The following is an 18526-nucleotide window of genomic DNA, read 5'->3' on the forward strand; positions in this document are numbered from 1 at the left end:
TGAATGTGAATGTGGAATAATTTTGTGGAACTTAATCAAAACATATTCCAGAATACTTATACATAGATTGCAGTAGAAATCGGTGCACGGCAATGACAGTTTAGCGTGTTTCGTTTGAGCCCTCAATTGTTGTAACATTGCAGGTCTCTTTAAAATGTTAACGAATGGGAGCTGAAATAAACTACGCAAAAACGCCAAATAGAAGGTAAGATTAGGCACCATGCATTGATTTATCGTTTTCTTTTATTCTACATTCTCCGTGAGTTTAGAAAATAGCAACGAAGATGGTAAACAGAAACACAACAGAAATATCAAAATTTGCATTAGAAGAAAAAGAATAGAGGATTCAGGTTTGGTTCGATGCAGTGATCTATAACCAGAAACCATGTCCCCTTCTCTAATCACATTGTCGAGCAATTTTCTCGACATCTTTTATCAACTATTTTATGAACATGACGTAATAACTACGGGATTTTTAAAGTGTAAGCCAAATAAAAGTTCTAGAGGAAAATATCCTCAAATATTCTTTCACACTAATGTTCGAGTGGTGATATAAAATAAATAAGGTAAAAGCAACGGCCGCAACTGGAACAATTACACAAGTCTGCGACTAAATAACTGTTCGTTTATTTTCATCTAATCCCTAAGTATTTTAGTTTGCCGAAAAGGTCAAGATATGCCAGAAAACTCCAAATTATCTTGATGATACTTAGTAATAAAAAAAAAAAATTTCATTGTTAAGGATTTCAAAATACATACGAGATGTAAAATGCCAAAAATTCTCATTAAAAAAAGAAGTAGGAAAAAAACAGTTAATGAATGAAATTATTAAGTGAAGTTGGTCACCCAAACGTGAGTCACACTGTTGTACTAAAGACAACACAAGTTTTTAGTCTTTCGCAACAATAATCTCGCACCAAACTGAATTGATTGAAAATTGTTATAGCGCCGAAAATATATATGTTATTTTATTGAACCGCGAAATCAAAAGTTGTATTCTCACGTGTTAATCCCACGGTTAGATCTTATCTTGAACAAAAGCGTTTTAACTCAAACGGTTTGATTGTGATTAAGCTTTTTTTTTATTTTCTACTAATTTTGTTTTATTTTCCATATATATTATTGTATTGCATTCAATCGCGCTATTAGAAATACTGTATTTGGTGCCAAATTTGAATCCCTATATGGTTTACTAAAGGGTGTGTCGTTGTAGAAATTTAATTTTTAGGAATTATATCTTCAGCTTTCGCTTATAATCAGATAAGAGTGTATAGATCACGTTGGCCATGCTTCACTGTCAATTTTTCGTAAATTTGGAAAAATGTCGTCGAACGAAAAAGAGCGTCGTGAATTAATCTTGTGCACTCATTTCGAGACTCCGGAGTTGTCACATCGGGACATCGGTAAGATGCTGGGAATCGTCCAATCCACGGTCAGCAGAGTACTAAAACGATACTTCGAGAACCTAACCATCGACCGGAAGGTGAAGAACGGCAAAAATGGATGCTCCGTCAGTTAAAAAGATCACAAGCGCGTAGTTGAACAGTTTAGACGTGATCCGAGAAGTTCGGTCCGGGATGTCGCCAATAAGCTGAATTTGTCAAGTTCATTCGTCCAGCGGACCAAGCAGCGGGAGGGCCTGCGTACATACAAGGTTCAGAAGGCTCCTAACCGCGACGAAAGGCAAAACATGGTGGGGAAGACGCGAGCCCGGAAGCTGTACACCGAAATGCTGACGAAGCCGCATTGCCTGGTAATGGACGACGAAACCTACGTCAAAGCGGACTTTCGTCAGCTGCCGGGCCTGTTGTTCTTCTCCGCAGAGGACAAATTCAGCGTTCCGGAGGAGATTCACAAGCAGAAACTATCCAAGTTTGCTAAAAAGTACATGATGTGGCAAGCGATCTGCTCTTGCGGAAAGCTGAGCGCCCCCTTCGTGATGACCGGCACGGTAAACGGGCAGGTTTACCTTAAGGAGTGCCTACAGAAGGGCTTACTACCACTATTGAAGCAGCACGAGGGCCCGACCATCTTCTGGTCGGATCTCGCTTCGTGCCACTATTCAAAGGACGTGTTGGAGTGGTACCAAAGGAAATGAACCCGCCCAACGCGCCGGAGCTTCGCCCAATAGAGAAATATTGGGCGATTATGAAGCAGGCCCTCCGGAAGAATCCAAAAGTTGTCAAATCGGAGGCGGACTTCAAGAGAAAATGGATTTCTGTTCAAAAAAAAACTACAACCTGACGTTGTACAGAACCTTATGGACGGGGTAAAGAGGAAGATGCGAGCATACGGGCTTGGGCTCGAAGTATGAATAAAAAGAAAATGCCAAAAGTTGTTTAATAGTTTTTATTTTACTGTCTAAAATTTTCAAAAGGATCGGTCTACTGGGCGAATTTCTACAGCGTTTTTTTCCGTGATGCAATTTGATGTGACATACCCTTTATAAGAGCTATGGTTAAAAACGTCGTTTTTCTTTTTTTCACGCACTTCTCAGAAGCTTGGAAATGAAAATATGAAAAAAACACTCAACATTTACGACATATCGTTAAATAAAATTACCATCTAAAATTCTTTTTTTTAGAATTTCAAAATTTTGATTTTTATACGAAATTGATTAATTCTACAAATAGATCAGATGTACAGTTGTGTTCAAAAAATAGCAGTGCTGATTTAAAATCTGAAATGAGATAATAATTTGTAATTAGCGCTTTGCTCCGAATACACGACCATTACGAATTACAGACCATAATTCTTCCACATTTTTTGGTCTGGCTTCAGAAACAGCATATTTGACATCTCCCCACAGATTTTCAATAGGGTTTAAGTCTGGAGACTGCGCTGGCCACTCCATAACCTCAATATTCTTCTCCTTAAACCACGCCTCAGCACGTTTGCTCGTGTGTTTAGGATCGTTGTCCTGCTGCATCACCCATTTTAGTGACATTTCCTCCTCAGCATAAGGTAACATACCCTCACTGAGTATCTTGATGTAGCCATGTTGATCCATGATGCCTGGTATGCGATAAACTGGCCCGACACCGTTGTACGAAAAACTCACCCAAGGGGGAGTAAAGGAAATCGGGGTTATCGTTTTTTTTTTGACGTAGGATTACGTCTTTCGGGAACATATTGGGGTACAAATTGAAAATCGAAAATCGAGCACATAGTGAAAGTTGTCCAATTTCAAACGCTTATTGCTCAGTCATTTCATGATGGCTTGATGAGATTTTTGCGTCAATCTATTTCGGCACTCCATAACATTTTTTTACATTGGATCAAATAATATATGACATGAAACTAACGAATAATTGGAAAATCTCAACCCCTATCCTAACGGAAATACCCACTTCTGATTGGTCGAAATTGACGACACATGCGGCGGCTCATGTACTTACAATTATTGGTCAGATATTTCCTGATGGATTTACGAGATATTTGCATCAATCGATCTGAGCACTTTATAACAGTTCATTACAATTGATAAAATAATATATCATATGAAACGAACTAGCAAACAATCAAAAAATCTCCAAACGGAAATACCTCGTTCTGATTGGTCGAAATTGAAGATACGGAGAAATCGGCACATCAAAGTAGAGGGAACTTTTGTTCTCACCGAAGTGTATTCCCTAACAGAGACATCAAAACCAAGCTGCCTGGGGGAAATCGGCATTGCAATTACATGAAAGTAGGGGGAGCTTTTGTTTCCACTGATATGTATTCCCTAACAGAGATTTTAAATCCAAGGTGTCTGGGGGAAATCAGCATATAAATACCCTCGTGATCGATAGTTTAACTAACGGCGCGCACAAATGGATAGTGCTCATTGTAACTAGCGTGGGAATTGCTGATTGCATACGTGCTGGCGAATTAGTAGGGAACGATGAATGAGTGCTTTTGTTTTATTTTCGTTCCAATAAAAATCTTTCGGTGGATTTATTGAAGAATGCTATTTCAATGAACTGAATAGAACTTATGTTTGATAGAATATAAATCAAATTCAAATTTGAAACTTTTATGTTGGTTGCTTCGTCAAATTTCATATCAATGACCGATATCAATGTCCAATTGAAATTCGTATTGAGGCATGTAGCATCGTGTTCCGTTGAGTTTAAAGCGAAAATGGAAATGGGTTGAGTAAACACTCAGAAAGTAAAAATTATAAATCAAATTACCTTTTCCATTTCAAATATATTTTCTCACTAATAAAATAATACTTTTTTCAGGTGAGAAAACTTGATAATTGTGTTCGATAATGATAATTATCTTATATTACATTGATGAGTTTTTTTTTCTTTATTTCATCCATACATAACACAGGAGCCAGCTCGTCCAGGGCCACAGAGGGCGGCTTTCATCATATATCATTCCATTTAGGCATCTTCTATCGTGATATGCACCATAAAATGACTAATCATCTTTCTATCATTATCACTCGGTTATGGACATTGATGGAGTGAACCAAGAATATCTAACAACCAAACAAAACGGCCAGTTTCAGGGCCACCAAATCACTATCAAAGAGTTGACCAATGTAATTCTTCAAACATATCCAAAATCAGCACGTAACAGATAATCTAACGGAATCCTACGTCAACTATGCGGTCGTGTCTCGGATACAACCCTCCTGTGACTTTTTATGCCAAATGTCTTAAAATTGCTTGAATCGTCGAGATCTAGTGTCATATCGAATTTTTTTCCTGTTTTCCTGTCAAAAATCGGCATTCTGGTACTTTTTTTTTTCGGAGAACGAAACGAAAAGTATGGTTTTGGGTGTCAATAAAAATAGTTATCTCGATTTTTTTTCGGAACTTGCTACGAAATGTTGGTTCGCACGATAATATACCCTATGCAAAATATTAGCACATTCGGTCTTCATTTACTAGTGTCACAAACGTATAAATTTTAGTTTCTTTGAAAAACGAAAAATCACCGAAAATCGAGATTTTCAAAAAAAAGTTTGATGCCAACTGTCTTAAAATTGCATTAGGTGTCAAGATTTACAGTTATCTCGAATTGTTTTTGTCAAATTTTTTTTTGGTACTTGGTTTCAGGCGGAAAAACGCCTGAAAAATCGTTTCTTGACAAAACAATTTTTTTAGATAACTGTAAATCTCGTAAATCTGTCATGTAATTTTAAGACATTTGGCATCAATTTTTTTTTTAAACCCCGATTACCGGTGATTTTTCGGTTTTCAAAAAACTCAAAGTTTAACGTCAGCGACACAAAAAAAATAAGTCCGATTGAGTTGATATTTCGCATAGGGTTGTTTTTCGTGGGAATCAACATTTTGAATCAATTATCGAAACATTATGAAGGACAAATCATAAATATAAAAAAACACGTACAAACACATTTAAGCGCAGTTCTGTGCCTCAACTCTTAATTATAAAATTCTAAAATTTCGAAAAAACTACTATGATTGATCTGATATCACAGTTTTATTAGGTGGACTGTCCTCTGAATAGCAAAAACCGGTTTGTTGAACCCTTGCAGCCAAAACCTTGTAAACTGGTGGGAGTTCTTGTATTATATTGGTATTTCTTGTGGACCGATTTCAACCAATGATTTTTTTTACGTAATCTTGGATATATTTTCTGTCAGCGTACGTAAGATTTTTTCAAAATATTCAGTTTTGACGAAATGGCGACATTTTTATAAGAAAATTGCGCTTTTGCCTCAAAAATCGAGACAAAAACATTCACCAAAACTTTATTTTTCAAAATATCAAAAAAATCCTACGTACGATGACAGGAAATTTAGTGGAGAATCTGGGAAAATCTATTTCATCAAAATCGGATGGACCGTTCCGTAGGTAGAACTCCCACCAGTTTGCTAAACTTAGTTTCGAAAAAAACCCCTTTTTAAATTTTGGTTCCGCGCACCTTACGCAAAGGCTTAGGTCCACTAATTAGCTTGTAACTTTGGAACGGAGCATCGGACAAACCTGGGCAAAAAACTACAGTAAAGTAGACATCCCAGAGAACATTTTAGGCTACAATTGTTTTATTCATTTTTTGCAAGTTTTCATAGTGTACTACCAAAAAACTTGCACTCTATGGAGACATCAATAAAAGGCAGCGCGTTTTCTGCTCGCGGATCGGTCGCTATCAATTCACATTGCACTGGGCGTAAGTCTAAAATAGTGTCATTTTATATTTCTATTCTAGAGTTAAAAATGTGTACTTAAAATATTTTAACACCTGGGAGTTGTTGCTACAAAATGATGTATCCCATCGATATGCGTTAATTTTTCACGAAGTTACAGCATGTCTAAAATCTCTTCAAATTTCCGACTTCGCACTGTGCTGCCCATGTTTGCATAGGAGACGTAATTACCAACACCATTAGTGTTGGGAAAACGCAATTTTGTTGTTTTTTTGCCTACAAGCGTAACCATGCAAATTTCCAACGAAGTAATCTGTCCAGTTGAAGGATATAATCGGCAAAAAGAGGGCCTAGGAGATTTTGCGGATTAAAACATATTTTTTTCCATTTGGAAAACGCTTAGGTCTCTTTATGCGGCCAATCAATCGTTTCAATGAATAAAGGGTGTGTCACATCAAATTGCATCACGGAAAAAACGCTGTAGAAATTCGCCCAGTAGACCGATCCTTTTGAAAATTTTAGACAGTAAAATAAAAACTATTAAACAACTTTTGGCATTTTCCATTTTTTATACTTCGAGCCCAAGCCCGTATGCTCGTACCTTCCTCTTTACCCCGTCCATAAGGTTCTGTACAACGTCAGGTTGTAGTTTTTTTTGAACAGAAATCCATTTTCTCTTGAAGTCCGCCTCCGATTTGACAACTTTTGGGTTCTTCCGGAGGGCCTGCTTCATAATCGTCCAATATTTCTCTATTGGGCGAAGCTCCGGCGCGTTGGGCGGGTTCATTTCCTTTGGCACGAAGGTGACCCCGTTGGCTTCGTACCACTCCAACACGTCCTTTGGATAGTGGCACGAAGCGAGATCCGGCCAGAAGATGGTCGGGCCCTCGTGCTGCTTCAATAGTGGTAGAAAGCGCTTCTGTAGGCACTCCTTAAGGTAAACCTGCCCGTTAACCGTGCCGGTCATCACGAAGGGGGCGCTCCGCTTTCCGCAAGAGCAGATCGCTTGCCACACCATGTACTTTTTTGCAAACTTGGATAGTTTCTGCTTGCGAATCTCCTCCGGAACGCTGAATTTGTCCTCTGCGGAGAAGAACAACAGGCCCGGCAGCTGACGAAAGTCCGCTTTGACGTAGGTTTCGTCGTCCATTACCAGGCAATGCGGCTTCGTCAGCATTTCGGTGTACAGCTTCCGGGCTCGCGTCTTCCCCACCATGTTTTGCCTTTCGTCGCGGTTAGGAGCCTTCTGAACCTTGTATGTACACAGGCCCTCCCGCTGCTTGGCCCGCTGGACGAATGAACTTGACAAATTCAGTTTATTGGCGACATTCCGGACCGAACTTCTCGGATCACTCTAAACTGCTTAACTACGCGCTTGTGATCTTTTTCACTGACGGAGCATCCATTTTTGCCGTTCTTCACCTTCCGGTCGATGGTTAGGTTCTCGAAGTATCGTTTTAGTACTCTGCTGACCGTGGATTGGACGATTCCCAGCATCTTACCGATGTCCCGATGTGACAACTCCGGATTCTCGAAATGAGTGCACAGGATTAATTCACGACGCTCTTTTTCGTTCGACGACATTTTTCCAAATTTACGAAAAATTGACAGTGAAGCATGGCCAACGTAATCTATACACTCTTATCTGATTTTAAAGCGAAAGCTGAAGATATAATTCCTAAAAATTAAATTTCTACAGCGTTTTTTCCGTGATGCAATTTGATGTGACACACCCTTTATTTGTTCGCATAACTAGACGAAATTACCAGGTTGCTCTGTCTGTAGCGTTAGTATTACGTCTCCGTCGGTAGTTTCAGATGTTATCGGATAAAATCAAAGAGGTTTGGAAGAAATTTAGTGAAATGTCTGGAAAATGTGCTCTGGATTTGTTGCGAGTCTAAGAATAGTACTTTTTCAGTACTTAATTTTTTCAATGAATGAATGCTGAATATGTGGAATAATTCGATATCGAATCGAAGGAGTTATAATGCTAAGAACCAATATTATTTTAATTTTACTACTGATCTGCTTACTACTGATCGGTTTCTTTCATTCATCTATTAAGAAACACTAAGTAATAAGACACTATCGTGACGGGCATGTTTGGACTCTACAAAGAATGTGATTCAAATGTAGATTTAGATTATAGCACATAATACGTATAATTGTTGATTTTCGAACGATGTATGAAAGCTGTATGGAACTACGGCTGTTGTGCGGACAAACATTCGATGACATTCGATACACCGCTACACGATTCGTCCGAATCTATATTTGACAGATTGGTTTGTTTATAAGTTTTAAATGAAGGAACTATGAAATTGGTTCATAAAATTCAAAATATTCGGCAAAATATTGCAGTTTAATAATGTTGAGTTCAAGCATTTTTAATTTATAGTCCGATATCAGTACAATTGCTACGGCAGCAATTTCAATACTCGCATCGTCATCCAGTTTCCTAACGTTTTTGATGGTAAATCAAAACAATAAACATTCGATCCAAATGCTCGCCGATTGTTTGGACCGATTGCATTGAATCGAACATTCACTTCACCGTGTAGCAGCACATTCGTCACAACATTTGTCGATTCATCGAGACAAATGTTTGAGTCCAACATTCGAGTGAAACGTTGGACGAATCGTGTAGCGCCCGCATTACATTACGTAGAATGCAAAACTGCGAAAAAGTCGATTTTGTTCATTTTGTCGCTTACGTCTCCTACACAAACACGGGCAGTGTGTTCCTCTAATTTTGTTATCAAGTGTATTATGCATTGAATTCAGGAATGAGTCAAATCATTTTTGATACTCTGTTGTAGAAGGAACTATACGAACTCTTTTTGGATGGAATTTCAAGATTGTAGGTGCTTGGAGATAGTTACGATATGTGATTATCCTAATAAAGGGTGTGTCACATCAAATTGCATCACGGAAAAAACGCTGTAGGAATTTAATTTTAAGGAATTATATCTTCAGCTTTCGCTTATAATCAGATAAGAGTGTATAGATCACGTTGGCCATGCTTCACTGTCAATTTTTCGTAAATTTGGAAAAATGTCGTCGAACGAAAAAGAGCGTCGTGAATTAATCCTGCGCACTCATTTCGAGAATCCGGAGTTGTCACATCGGGACATCGGTAAGATGCTGGGAATCGTCCAATCCACGGTCAGCAGAGTACTAGAGTACTAAAACGATACTTCGAGAACCTAACCATCGACCAGAAGGTGAAGAACGGCAAAAATGGATGCTCCGTCAGTGAAAAAGATCACAAGCGCGTAGTTAAGCAGTTTAGAGAGAGAAGTTCGGTCCGGGATGTCGCCAATAAGCTGAATTTGTCAAGTTCATTCGTCCAGTGGACCAAGCAGCGAGAGGGCCTGCGTACATACAAGGTTCAGAAGGCTCCTAACCGCGACGAAAGGCAAAACATGGTGGGGAAGACGCGAGCCCGGAAGCTGTACACCGAAATGCTGACGAAGCCGCATTGCCTGGTAATGGACGACGAAACCTACGTCAAAGCGGACTTTCGTCAGCTGCCGGGCCTGTTGTTCTTCTCCGCAGAGGACAAATTCAGCGTTCCGGAGGAGATTCGCAAGCAGAAACTATCCAAGTTAGCCAAAAAGTACATGGTGTGGCAAGCGATCTGCTCTTGCGGAAAGCGGAGCGCCCCCTTCGTGATGACCGGCACGGTAAACGGGCAGGTTTACCTTAAGGAGTGCCTACAGAAGGGCTTACTACCACTATTGAAGCAGCACGAGGGCCCGACCATCTTCTGGTCGGATCTCGCTTCGTGCCACTATTCAAAGGACGTGTTGGAGTGGTCCCAAAGGAAATGAACCCGCCCAACGCGCCGGAGCTTCGCCTAATAGAGAAATATTGGGCGATTATGAAGCAGGCCCTCCGGAATAACCCAAAAGTTGTCAAATTGGAGGCGGACTTCAAGAGAAAATGGATTTCTGTTCAAAAAAAACTACAACCTGACGTTGTACAGAACCTTATGGACGGGGTAAAGAGGAAGGTGCGAGCATACGGGCTTGGGCTCGAAGTATGAATAAAAAGAAAATGCCAAAAGTTGTTTAATAGTTTTTATTTACTGTCTAAAATTTTCAAAAGGATCGGTCTACTGGGCGAATTTCTACAGCGTTTTTTCCGTGATGCAATTTGATGTGACACTCCCTTTATGCTTCTCCATTTCACTGGAATGTTGATCGGATATTTCAAATTATGCATTATTCAGCAAAACCCAAACATTAGCTTGAAAAATGTTATTTTAATTTTGCTTCATCGATACGAATGGCAGACTCGTGGTTCTTAAAAGAAGTCGTATACCAATGGTCACCCAATTTCGGCAAATTTTCTAGAAACCTTAAAAAATCGATGACAACATTGCTTGGGTGTTCAGTTGAGATTCCTCAGCAAAATATTCTATTCTGTGTCGGAACCGCGAATAGGTTCTAGCTGGTTTGTCGTGGACTCTAATGCTTAATAAAAAAAAACATTACAAATATATTGCTAAAGATATTTCCCGTCGCTAGTGACTTTAACAAGCATTTTAATTGCACGGTTCAGATTGGAAACAAACCCTCATCATCACAACTTTAAAATCACAACTATAAAATATGTTGCTTTCCACAACGCACAATCGCTTCAGGTCTAAACAAGTATTCTGTTTGTTGTGCATTTTTCCTGCATTCCTTCGATTACTTTCTGGTACGAAACTTGACAAGTTGTATTATGGCGAAAAACATAAACGGAATTTCAAACATGCTTATAGCATTTTCTTATAAGTTTGCCACCATCCTCAATTACACGCGCAAAGTATACGTAATATCGCCCGATGGGAAACGGCAATTATTCGCTTATGGATTAGTTGATTATTTTACGTTATTTTATGGGCTTCCGCAGTTTGTTTAACTCTTGTTGTATCATAATTATTATAATTATAGGCTGGTGAAGAATTTGGAAAGATTTTGTATTCGACAACATTGATATAAAATGATGTTGTTTTATTTATAATAGCTTTTACTTGACTTTTTTCGACAAAAAAAGCTAAACGAATCAATTCGAATTTATACAAAGCTCGTATGGTTGAAATTAGCTGGAAGAAAATCTTGAAATCAGACAAATGAAGCATAAATTTCTGCACAATTCAAGAACTATTCAAGCAAATGAAACCAAAATCGACATGTGAAGGTGTTAGGGGGCACGAAATGTTTATATAATAAATAACGAGAAGAAGTACTAAGAATTTTATAGTAAAAGGTAATTTTAAAGGGTCGATTAGAAGATCAATCAATGAACTATTCTGAGATTGGACCCATGAACGTTCGCTAAGCAAAAAAACGTGAATGTTTGAAGGTTTGATAACAAAAAATAAATTTTGGGCGGGACGAAGTTCACCGGATCAGCTAGTATCTGATAAAATCGATATCGTTCATAATATTAAAATATAGCTTTTAGATAGAAATTACATATCTATTATCAATCTGAATTATATCAATGAACAGAATACATTTTTCTCGAGTTTGAATGCTGAAGTAAGTAATTGACTAGTATTTTCAATTTTATTTTATTTTAATTTTAATCATTTTCGATTTGTGAACAGCCCGTAGTGGAAAAAAAACTCGGCAGCTCGTAGCATCGATTGAAAAATTGAACATGACTAGCAAGTTACCTCCACCTGAGCTCCACTGTTTTATAGGACTCGTTGAGCTTCCATGACATTCTTTTTTTTTAATATTATAAAAACACTGAATGTATTGTCCAATAAAATAATGCATTGAAATTGTTTAAATGAAACAGTGTTTTTCTTTTTCAATCCAATGATGCATAAATACATTTCTCTTCCACAAGATTCAAATATTTCATGTTGTAAAACCCGATATTTCATTTATTTTTCGGTGAAACGCCATACACTTGTTTATGGCTTGTTTATTCACTTATTCACGCTTTAATACTTTGTTTCCAGAATGAAAAAATCCTTCCCAATGATCATGGTATGTCTTGATCATAGATTGTGATTAAGAACGTGAGACTATTTAAAATAACGGATTTAAATTGCTTTCGATTTTCCTATTAGAGGTTCAAAAATCCTCGTCCGACGGTTTGAGTCCGATTGCGCGAGATTTTTGTAGAAATATTTGTCCACAATAAAAATTGCTTTAGCATCAGCATCGAGTATGTATAAATGATTCCCACACAAGAAGAAATAATAACATATGTAAAAAGGATGATTTCACTGATTGCCAGCATCAAAGTTGGTTTTACAAAATTCCGCTTAGGTAATTTTGTCGTAATGTATCGTTTGATGCAAACCGTCAAATATCAACATGCCTGTTCGCTTGAAGGGTAAATTGATAATATTAGAATCTTCATGATTCCTGAATTGCCTTTATCATATCATTCATATTATTCAACTTACATCAAAAACACACCTGCACCACAAGTAAAACGGTAAAGTGTTGGCAGTTTCGATACACACAAAAAACGAAGAATAAATAAATAGAATGTGAACAATAATGAATTGAAGTCATAGAATAGTGTCGAGATGGATGAAAAAGTTAATTAGAAGAATTTAAACGGAAAATCGGAATATTTACTCAAGCAAATTCTGAAAGTTTGTGAATATTATACTCCTTGGAAGATAATGCTAAATGAACAAAAACATAATATGAAATAATACAAATTCAAATATAAATTTCAGATAGTAAAGTGTGATTTTTAAAGCGTATGGTTTTTAATTATTGGGGGCTAAAAATCAAACCATTTAGTTTTTAGAGATTATTTCATGTAAATGCTGGCTACACTACGGATTTTGATAAGGCATTGCTTTTGATAGAATAAATTTATTTTAATTTGTGTCTGTGTTGTGTCTGTCACCCGTTAGCAGATGAACTTTTACCAGCTAAATCGAGAACTAAACATAATTTAATTTACGTTGCAAACCCAAAAATGTGGATGTTTATAAAATCGGAAAAGCCAAACAAAATTATTCCTACAAAATACCAAATTTGCCTTCCGAAATTTCAAAGTTCTCAAATGCCCCAGCGCAAGTTTTGAACATCTCTACACGCGCAATGTCTTCCCGAAATGCGAAACGCAAAGCTGTGGCTTTCGATAAGCGAAAAAAAGCCGGTTTTATTCACTCTCGCTCTCATTCCACGCAAATGAAAGGGAAAATAGTGCCCATATTAACAAAAAAAAACAGTGTAGAATAAAACGATCTTCGTTACCTCCATTTCAGCAATATTCGGACCTCACTGATGATCGGCGGCTATCCGTTATTTTCAATCGAGTTCCGATGAAATATATGTTTATTCTTGAACGATAAACGGGGGTTTCCAAGGGGGAGTTGAGGCGGTCCTGTTTTTTTTTTTAATATTCGCACACTGTATCCACACGACAAACTTCTGCACCTTCGATTAAACACTGATAGTATCGCAATTATACGATACTCGCTTGGCTTTCACTTTATTTCCTATAATATGCTTCTTTTCACTTTTGTGTATTTTGTTAAACGCACTTCCCATACTTTCAGTTGCATTTGGTGATCATCACCATATTAACACCGAAACGCACTTTACTGTTATCTCACGGTAATTCATTCTCATTATTTTTCCCAAACTGCCAAAAACTTTCGCAATCCGAAATTTTGCGTTCAATTTTCCACTCGATTGGTCACCACTGCCAATTAACGTTTCACCCGCGAGGCCCGAACTTGAACTGATTCCTCGGACGCTACCGAAACATCGCTGAACCTCATCCACCTCCGCATCTCCCACAGAGAGAACAAGCAAGACAGATAGCATAGATGATGGTACTATGATAAGCCCATAGTAATCTATTTTTTCCGTTGTTCAAAGGCACTTCTTTTCTTCTATTTCTCTAGTCATCGTTTTTTATCCACTCTGAATGTGTTCGTGTTTTTCTTCTTTTATGTTTCGTTCGGCAATACCTCAAAAAATTCTCACAATACCATTGATGGTGATGAAGAGGAATTGCATCGACTTTGTTAGGTTTTTTTCTCCATTTATCTCATCTTCTAATGTTTACCTTCACTTCGTCTTGTACAATCGGTTTTCAGATATGATTCGGTTTCTTCTCTCCTGCAGTTCGAGCCGGTTTTTAATCCACTTTGATTCTTTTATCCTTTCCGCTCGTATTCATCACTTCTCACTGTTATGCTGCGCTTTCCGAGCCCAACAGGTATCGATGCAGGTAGAACAGTTCACTTTCTTCTTTCTTGCTTCCGACGATATTCTTCGCCACGTCTCCCGTTTTACGATGTAACCCTTGCATAGTTACAAACAGAGAAGCCTAAAGTTGAAGGAAGAGAATACATTACGCGGCGATCGACTCTTGGATGCAGCTGCTGCACTGCGACTGATCGCGCTGGAGCGGCCAATTTCGGTGGATCTGCCTGCGCGAGACCTCGAGCACCAACTCCTTCCGACCCAAGTGGTGCACACGTTTTGGGGAGCCATGAGATCATGGTTCGCTCTTTCTCCGCACTCACTCGCAGCATGGATATCCACGCCGAGGGAAAAATTGACAGCGTCACGAGAGAAAGTACAAACTCAGCGTTGTGTTTGCTGTTGGGGCCATCGAAAGTCTGGGTCTCGCTGGGGTCTTTTTTTTTTGTTTGTTTGCAGACTCTCCGTTCCAATGCCGGTTGCCGCCGGTGGGTGGCTAAGCGAGAGGGGAGGTTTTTGTTACCTCGTTTTTCGCCCCACCGATAACGATCGTAAACAGTTGGGATTGACCCTCGCGGCCTTTGCTGCATATTTTGAAGAAGCGCGATTGCTTTTGCGAAAGCCCTTTTTCCAGCGAACCAAGATCGCACATCGCACTGCATCGCGGGAAGTTAAGAGCGCGAGAAGACCTGCTGCGGCTTAGGATGATGGAGCTGCTGCGGCAGCTGCCACTGCTAGGATTGACGTTTTGTTGAGATAGGTCACAACTGGGCAAAGGTAGATAATGGAATCTTAGTAGATGTTTATGTTTAGTTTTAGCGAAACTAATTCAATGCTTAAATCATTGAAAAGTGACACTCATTAAATACCCATTATAGTATTTTTGTAAGGGAATTATTGTAACTGATGACAGTAATGTTTACTGTCACTTCACGAAAAATGGTTGCTTGGTACTGGAAGATACAACATTTCTAAGAATGAATTCTTAGGTACGATTATTTGCTACTGAGATATCGAGGATCGAATGGAAAATTACTCCTCTGTGCTAAATATTCGGAATTTCATTAACTCTCGATCGTTTACTTGTGTATGAGCTCGGAATATTGTTCCGAAGGGGAAGTTTCTACTTTCTTGTTTTTGAAGTTTTGCCTTCTTGCTCATAAAGTACATTTGACGATTGAGACTCGTCATGCGCTTGTTTCGTCAACGTAACGATTGACGATTCTAACTCGTCATTCGAATTGAAGCAATGCATTTTTGTTTATTCAGAAGTATTTAGGGCCAGTTGCAATAAAAAGATTATTCCAGTGGTTCGTTGAACATTGTTTGTTGTTTGTGTTTTCATGTAACAGATGAAAAATTCGTTTGAACAAGTGACTTTGAGGTATGAAGAATTGTTTAGTTTACAATACAGTTGAAGACCTGATAATCAAAAATTTAAGAAAATGAAAACATGTTGAACTTAAAGTGATGATGGTTGTTGAAATAAGGCTGTTTTCAGGCGAAAATTGGGCAAAAAATTGGATCCTGAAAACAATCGAAAAATTCTATTTTGTAGGAATGGAATGGAAAGAAATATATGTAATTTACTTTCAGTTATATATTCAATTTTTTATATTTTTACACGATTACGATTACGATTTATTCACATGATGAAATCAACTTTTTCTCATACAAAACGACGCACGCAGTTGTATTTACATAAACTGTTTTGCAATACTAAATTAAAAAAATATTGGTAGTAATGGACGAATTTAATGCCAACTCGACTGGCCGCTGGCAGCACCATCTCAGATAGCAGTGAAAGTTGTGGGTGTAAAGACATGGGTCATGTAAGCAACTTTGCATACTTGAAATATTCGAAAAATAATTGGACTACCTTTTGGAAAAGCCATTTTGTTTCTTAATTTTTACAAAATAATATAATTTAAAAAATTATGATACCTAAAAAATTCTTGTCAAAGGATGAAATGTAGGGAATTGTTTAATTTTTCACAAAAAATACCAAAATTTTTTTGGAAGAAAAAAAAAAAAAAAAAAAAATATATATATATATATATATATATATATATATATATATATATATATATATATATATATATATATATATATATATATATATATATATATATATATATATATATATATATATATATATATATATATATGAACAGCTCTTACAATTTTCAACAAGTCGTCTATACATCGGCAGATGGGCATTTTTGCAGGGAAAAGTTTTTCGAACAACAACTTTTTCATGTTTTCTTTGAAAAAAATACAACTTATACTAATTTTGTTTAAAGTCAACATAGCGATATCGTGTATTCGACAAAGTTTCAGACTTTGTTAAAATATAAACTTTTGTCGAAGACATCAACTATCTATCCTTTTTGTAGTTTTTGGCATATAAGTCATTTTTGTATGAAGACTCCTGAAAAAAAATAATGTTTCGCTTTGCTTACATTTTTGTGTGTAAATTCTCACGTTTGACATGTTTCTAAATATAGAAAACAACATTTAAGTTTTCGATAATTTATACATAAAAACGAATTAAACAATGATAGTATTTTTTCAAAGAAAAAACGAAAAAGTTACACGATAAACTTTTTCCATGTAAATGTACCCATCGTCCGATGTATGGAAAACTTGTTGGAAATTTTAAGGGCTATTTATACCAATTTTTTTCAAAATTTTAAAAGCATATGTTTTCAAGAAAAAATGAATTGTAATTTTCAAAATATTTTTTTCAAAGAAATTTTTTTCCAAAAAATTCTTTGATAACTTTTAATGAAAACCTAAGGGATTTCCTACATTTCATTCTCTGGCCAACTTTTTGTAGATCTTATATTTTTAAAATTAAGATTTTTCGAAAAAAAAGTTGAAAAACTCAAAATCAAAAAACTACTTTAAAAAACCAATCAGACCTACAGAATTTTAGTCAAAGAATGGAATGTAGGAAATTATTTTGGGATTCATTAAAAATTATCAAAGATTTTGAAAAAAATTCATTGAAAAAAAAATATTCTGAAAATTAAAATCCATTTTTCTTGAAAACTTATGCTTTTAAAATTCTGAAAAAATAGATATAGATAAACAAATTTGTCTTTTTCCAAAAAGTAGTCTAATTCTTTTTCGAATATTTCAAGTATGCAAAGTTGCTAAAATGACCCATGTCTTAATACCCACAACGTTTCACTACTATCTGCGATGGTGCTGCCAACGGCCAGTCGAGTTGGCATGAAATTCGTCAATGGCCGAATAACAAATGCTTACACTGAGGAGCGTAAAAGATTCTCAAAGCAATAAAACATCCATTTGAAAAGACTGTCAAATTAACTCTCAGTATTAATATTTACTACTGTTTGTTCACTGTCTAAAACGACTCTTGAACACATTTTCTTTATGCTGTGTTATAGAGATGTTCAGCCTTTTTGCTGGTTCGTCACTAGGAGCACGGATTTAGTTCCATTCCGAAGGAAAAATATCCGCAATAAGAATTGAACTCCTGACCGTTAGCTTGAAAGATACAGATCGCATCCATACTAGAACACTGTACTCTTTATATATCCACGTAGTTTTCGTTATCTCTAAGCAAAATTACTCCAACGCTACCAATAACATGGTTACTCCAATAAAGGAGTTATCCGCAAATGATGTTGTTCAACAGAAAATCCGATCCGAATCGGTTTTGTAGTGACGGTGGCGACAGCACCTGCTGCGAAACATATTATCATCTTCAGTAATCTTTCGAAGAATGCAGCGTTGAGGGAACATACCATAATTCATGAATCGTTCATGTTCTCCCGAAAACAATACCATGTCATGGCCATATGTCGAGATAAAAGTTCTTATTGCCAATGCACATGCTACACGCAGTGCAGAGGTTCTCCGATGTATATCTTCTTCTAGCTATTCAGCTGACACAAACAGCAACCTCAGGCGATTCTGTATTTGTTCCACCACCGTCATTATCGATCATTGAAAAAGTATAAAATCAGCAATGCTTACGTGTGAATCAATCATACAAACCCTCTCCATCAAACGGTATGAAAACAAATGCGATACATTTTCTTATCGAGTCTCTTTCATTCACAACATACTATCGGGTCTACGAAGTGAATTCTCCCTTAGATTTTGCGTAGACCCTTTTTTTATGTGAATGTTGGTTGATCGCTGGCTGAATTAGGACTTGAATTGAATTGGAGACGAAATTATTCTTTCACGT

At 37.2% G+C, this 18526-nt stretch overlaps 2 protein-coding genes across 2 annotated transcripts in view; one reads left to right on the forward strand and one right to left on the reverse strand.

Annotated features, from left to right (window-relative positions):
* Positions 1-14296, reverse strand: part of LOC129770294 (mucin-2-like) — a 74822-nt gene extending 60526 nt beyond the window's left edge. Inside the window, exon 1 of the mRNA XM_055773029.1 lies at positions 13342-14296. Coding sequence (XP_055629004.1) covers positions 13342-13347 — 6 coding nt within the window. The 5' untranslated portion in view covers positions 13348-14296. The remainder of the gene's footprint in view (positions 1-13341) is intronic.
* Positions 1-18526, forward strand: part of LOC129770295 (high affinity cAMP-specific and IBMX-insensitive 3',5'-cyclic phosphodiesterase 8) — a 495796-nt gene that overhangs the window by 332056 nt on the left and 145214 nt on the right. The gene's annotated exons all lie outside the window — the stretch shown is intronic.

Source organism: Toxorhynchites rutilus, chromosome 2 (assembly GCF_029784135.1).
Source record: "Toxorhynchites rutilus septentrionalis strain SRP chromosome 2, ASM2978413v1, whole genome shotgun sequence".
NCBI lineage: Eukaryota > Metazoa > Arthropoda > Insecta > Diptera > Culicidae > Toxorhynchites > Toxorhynchites rutilus.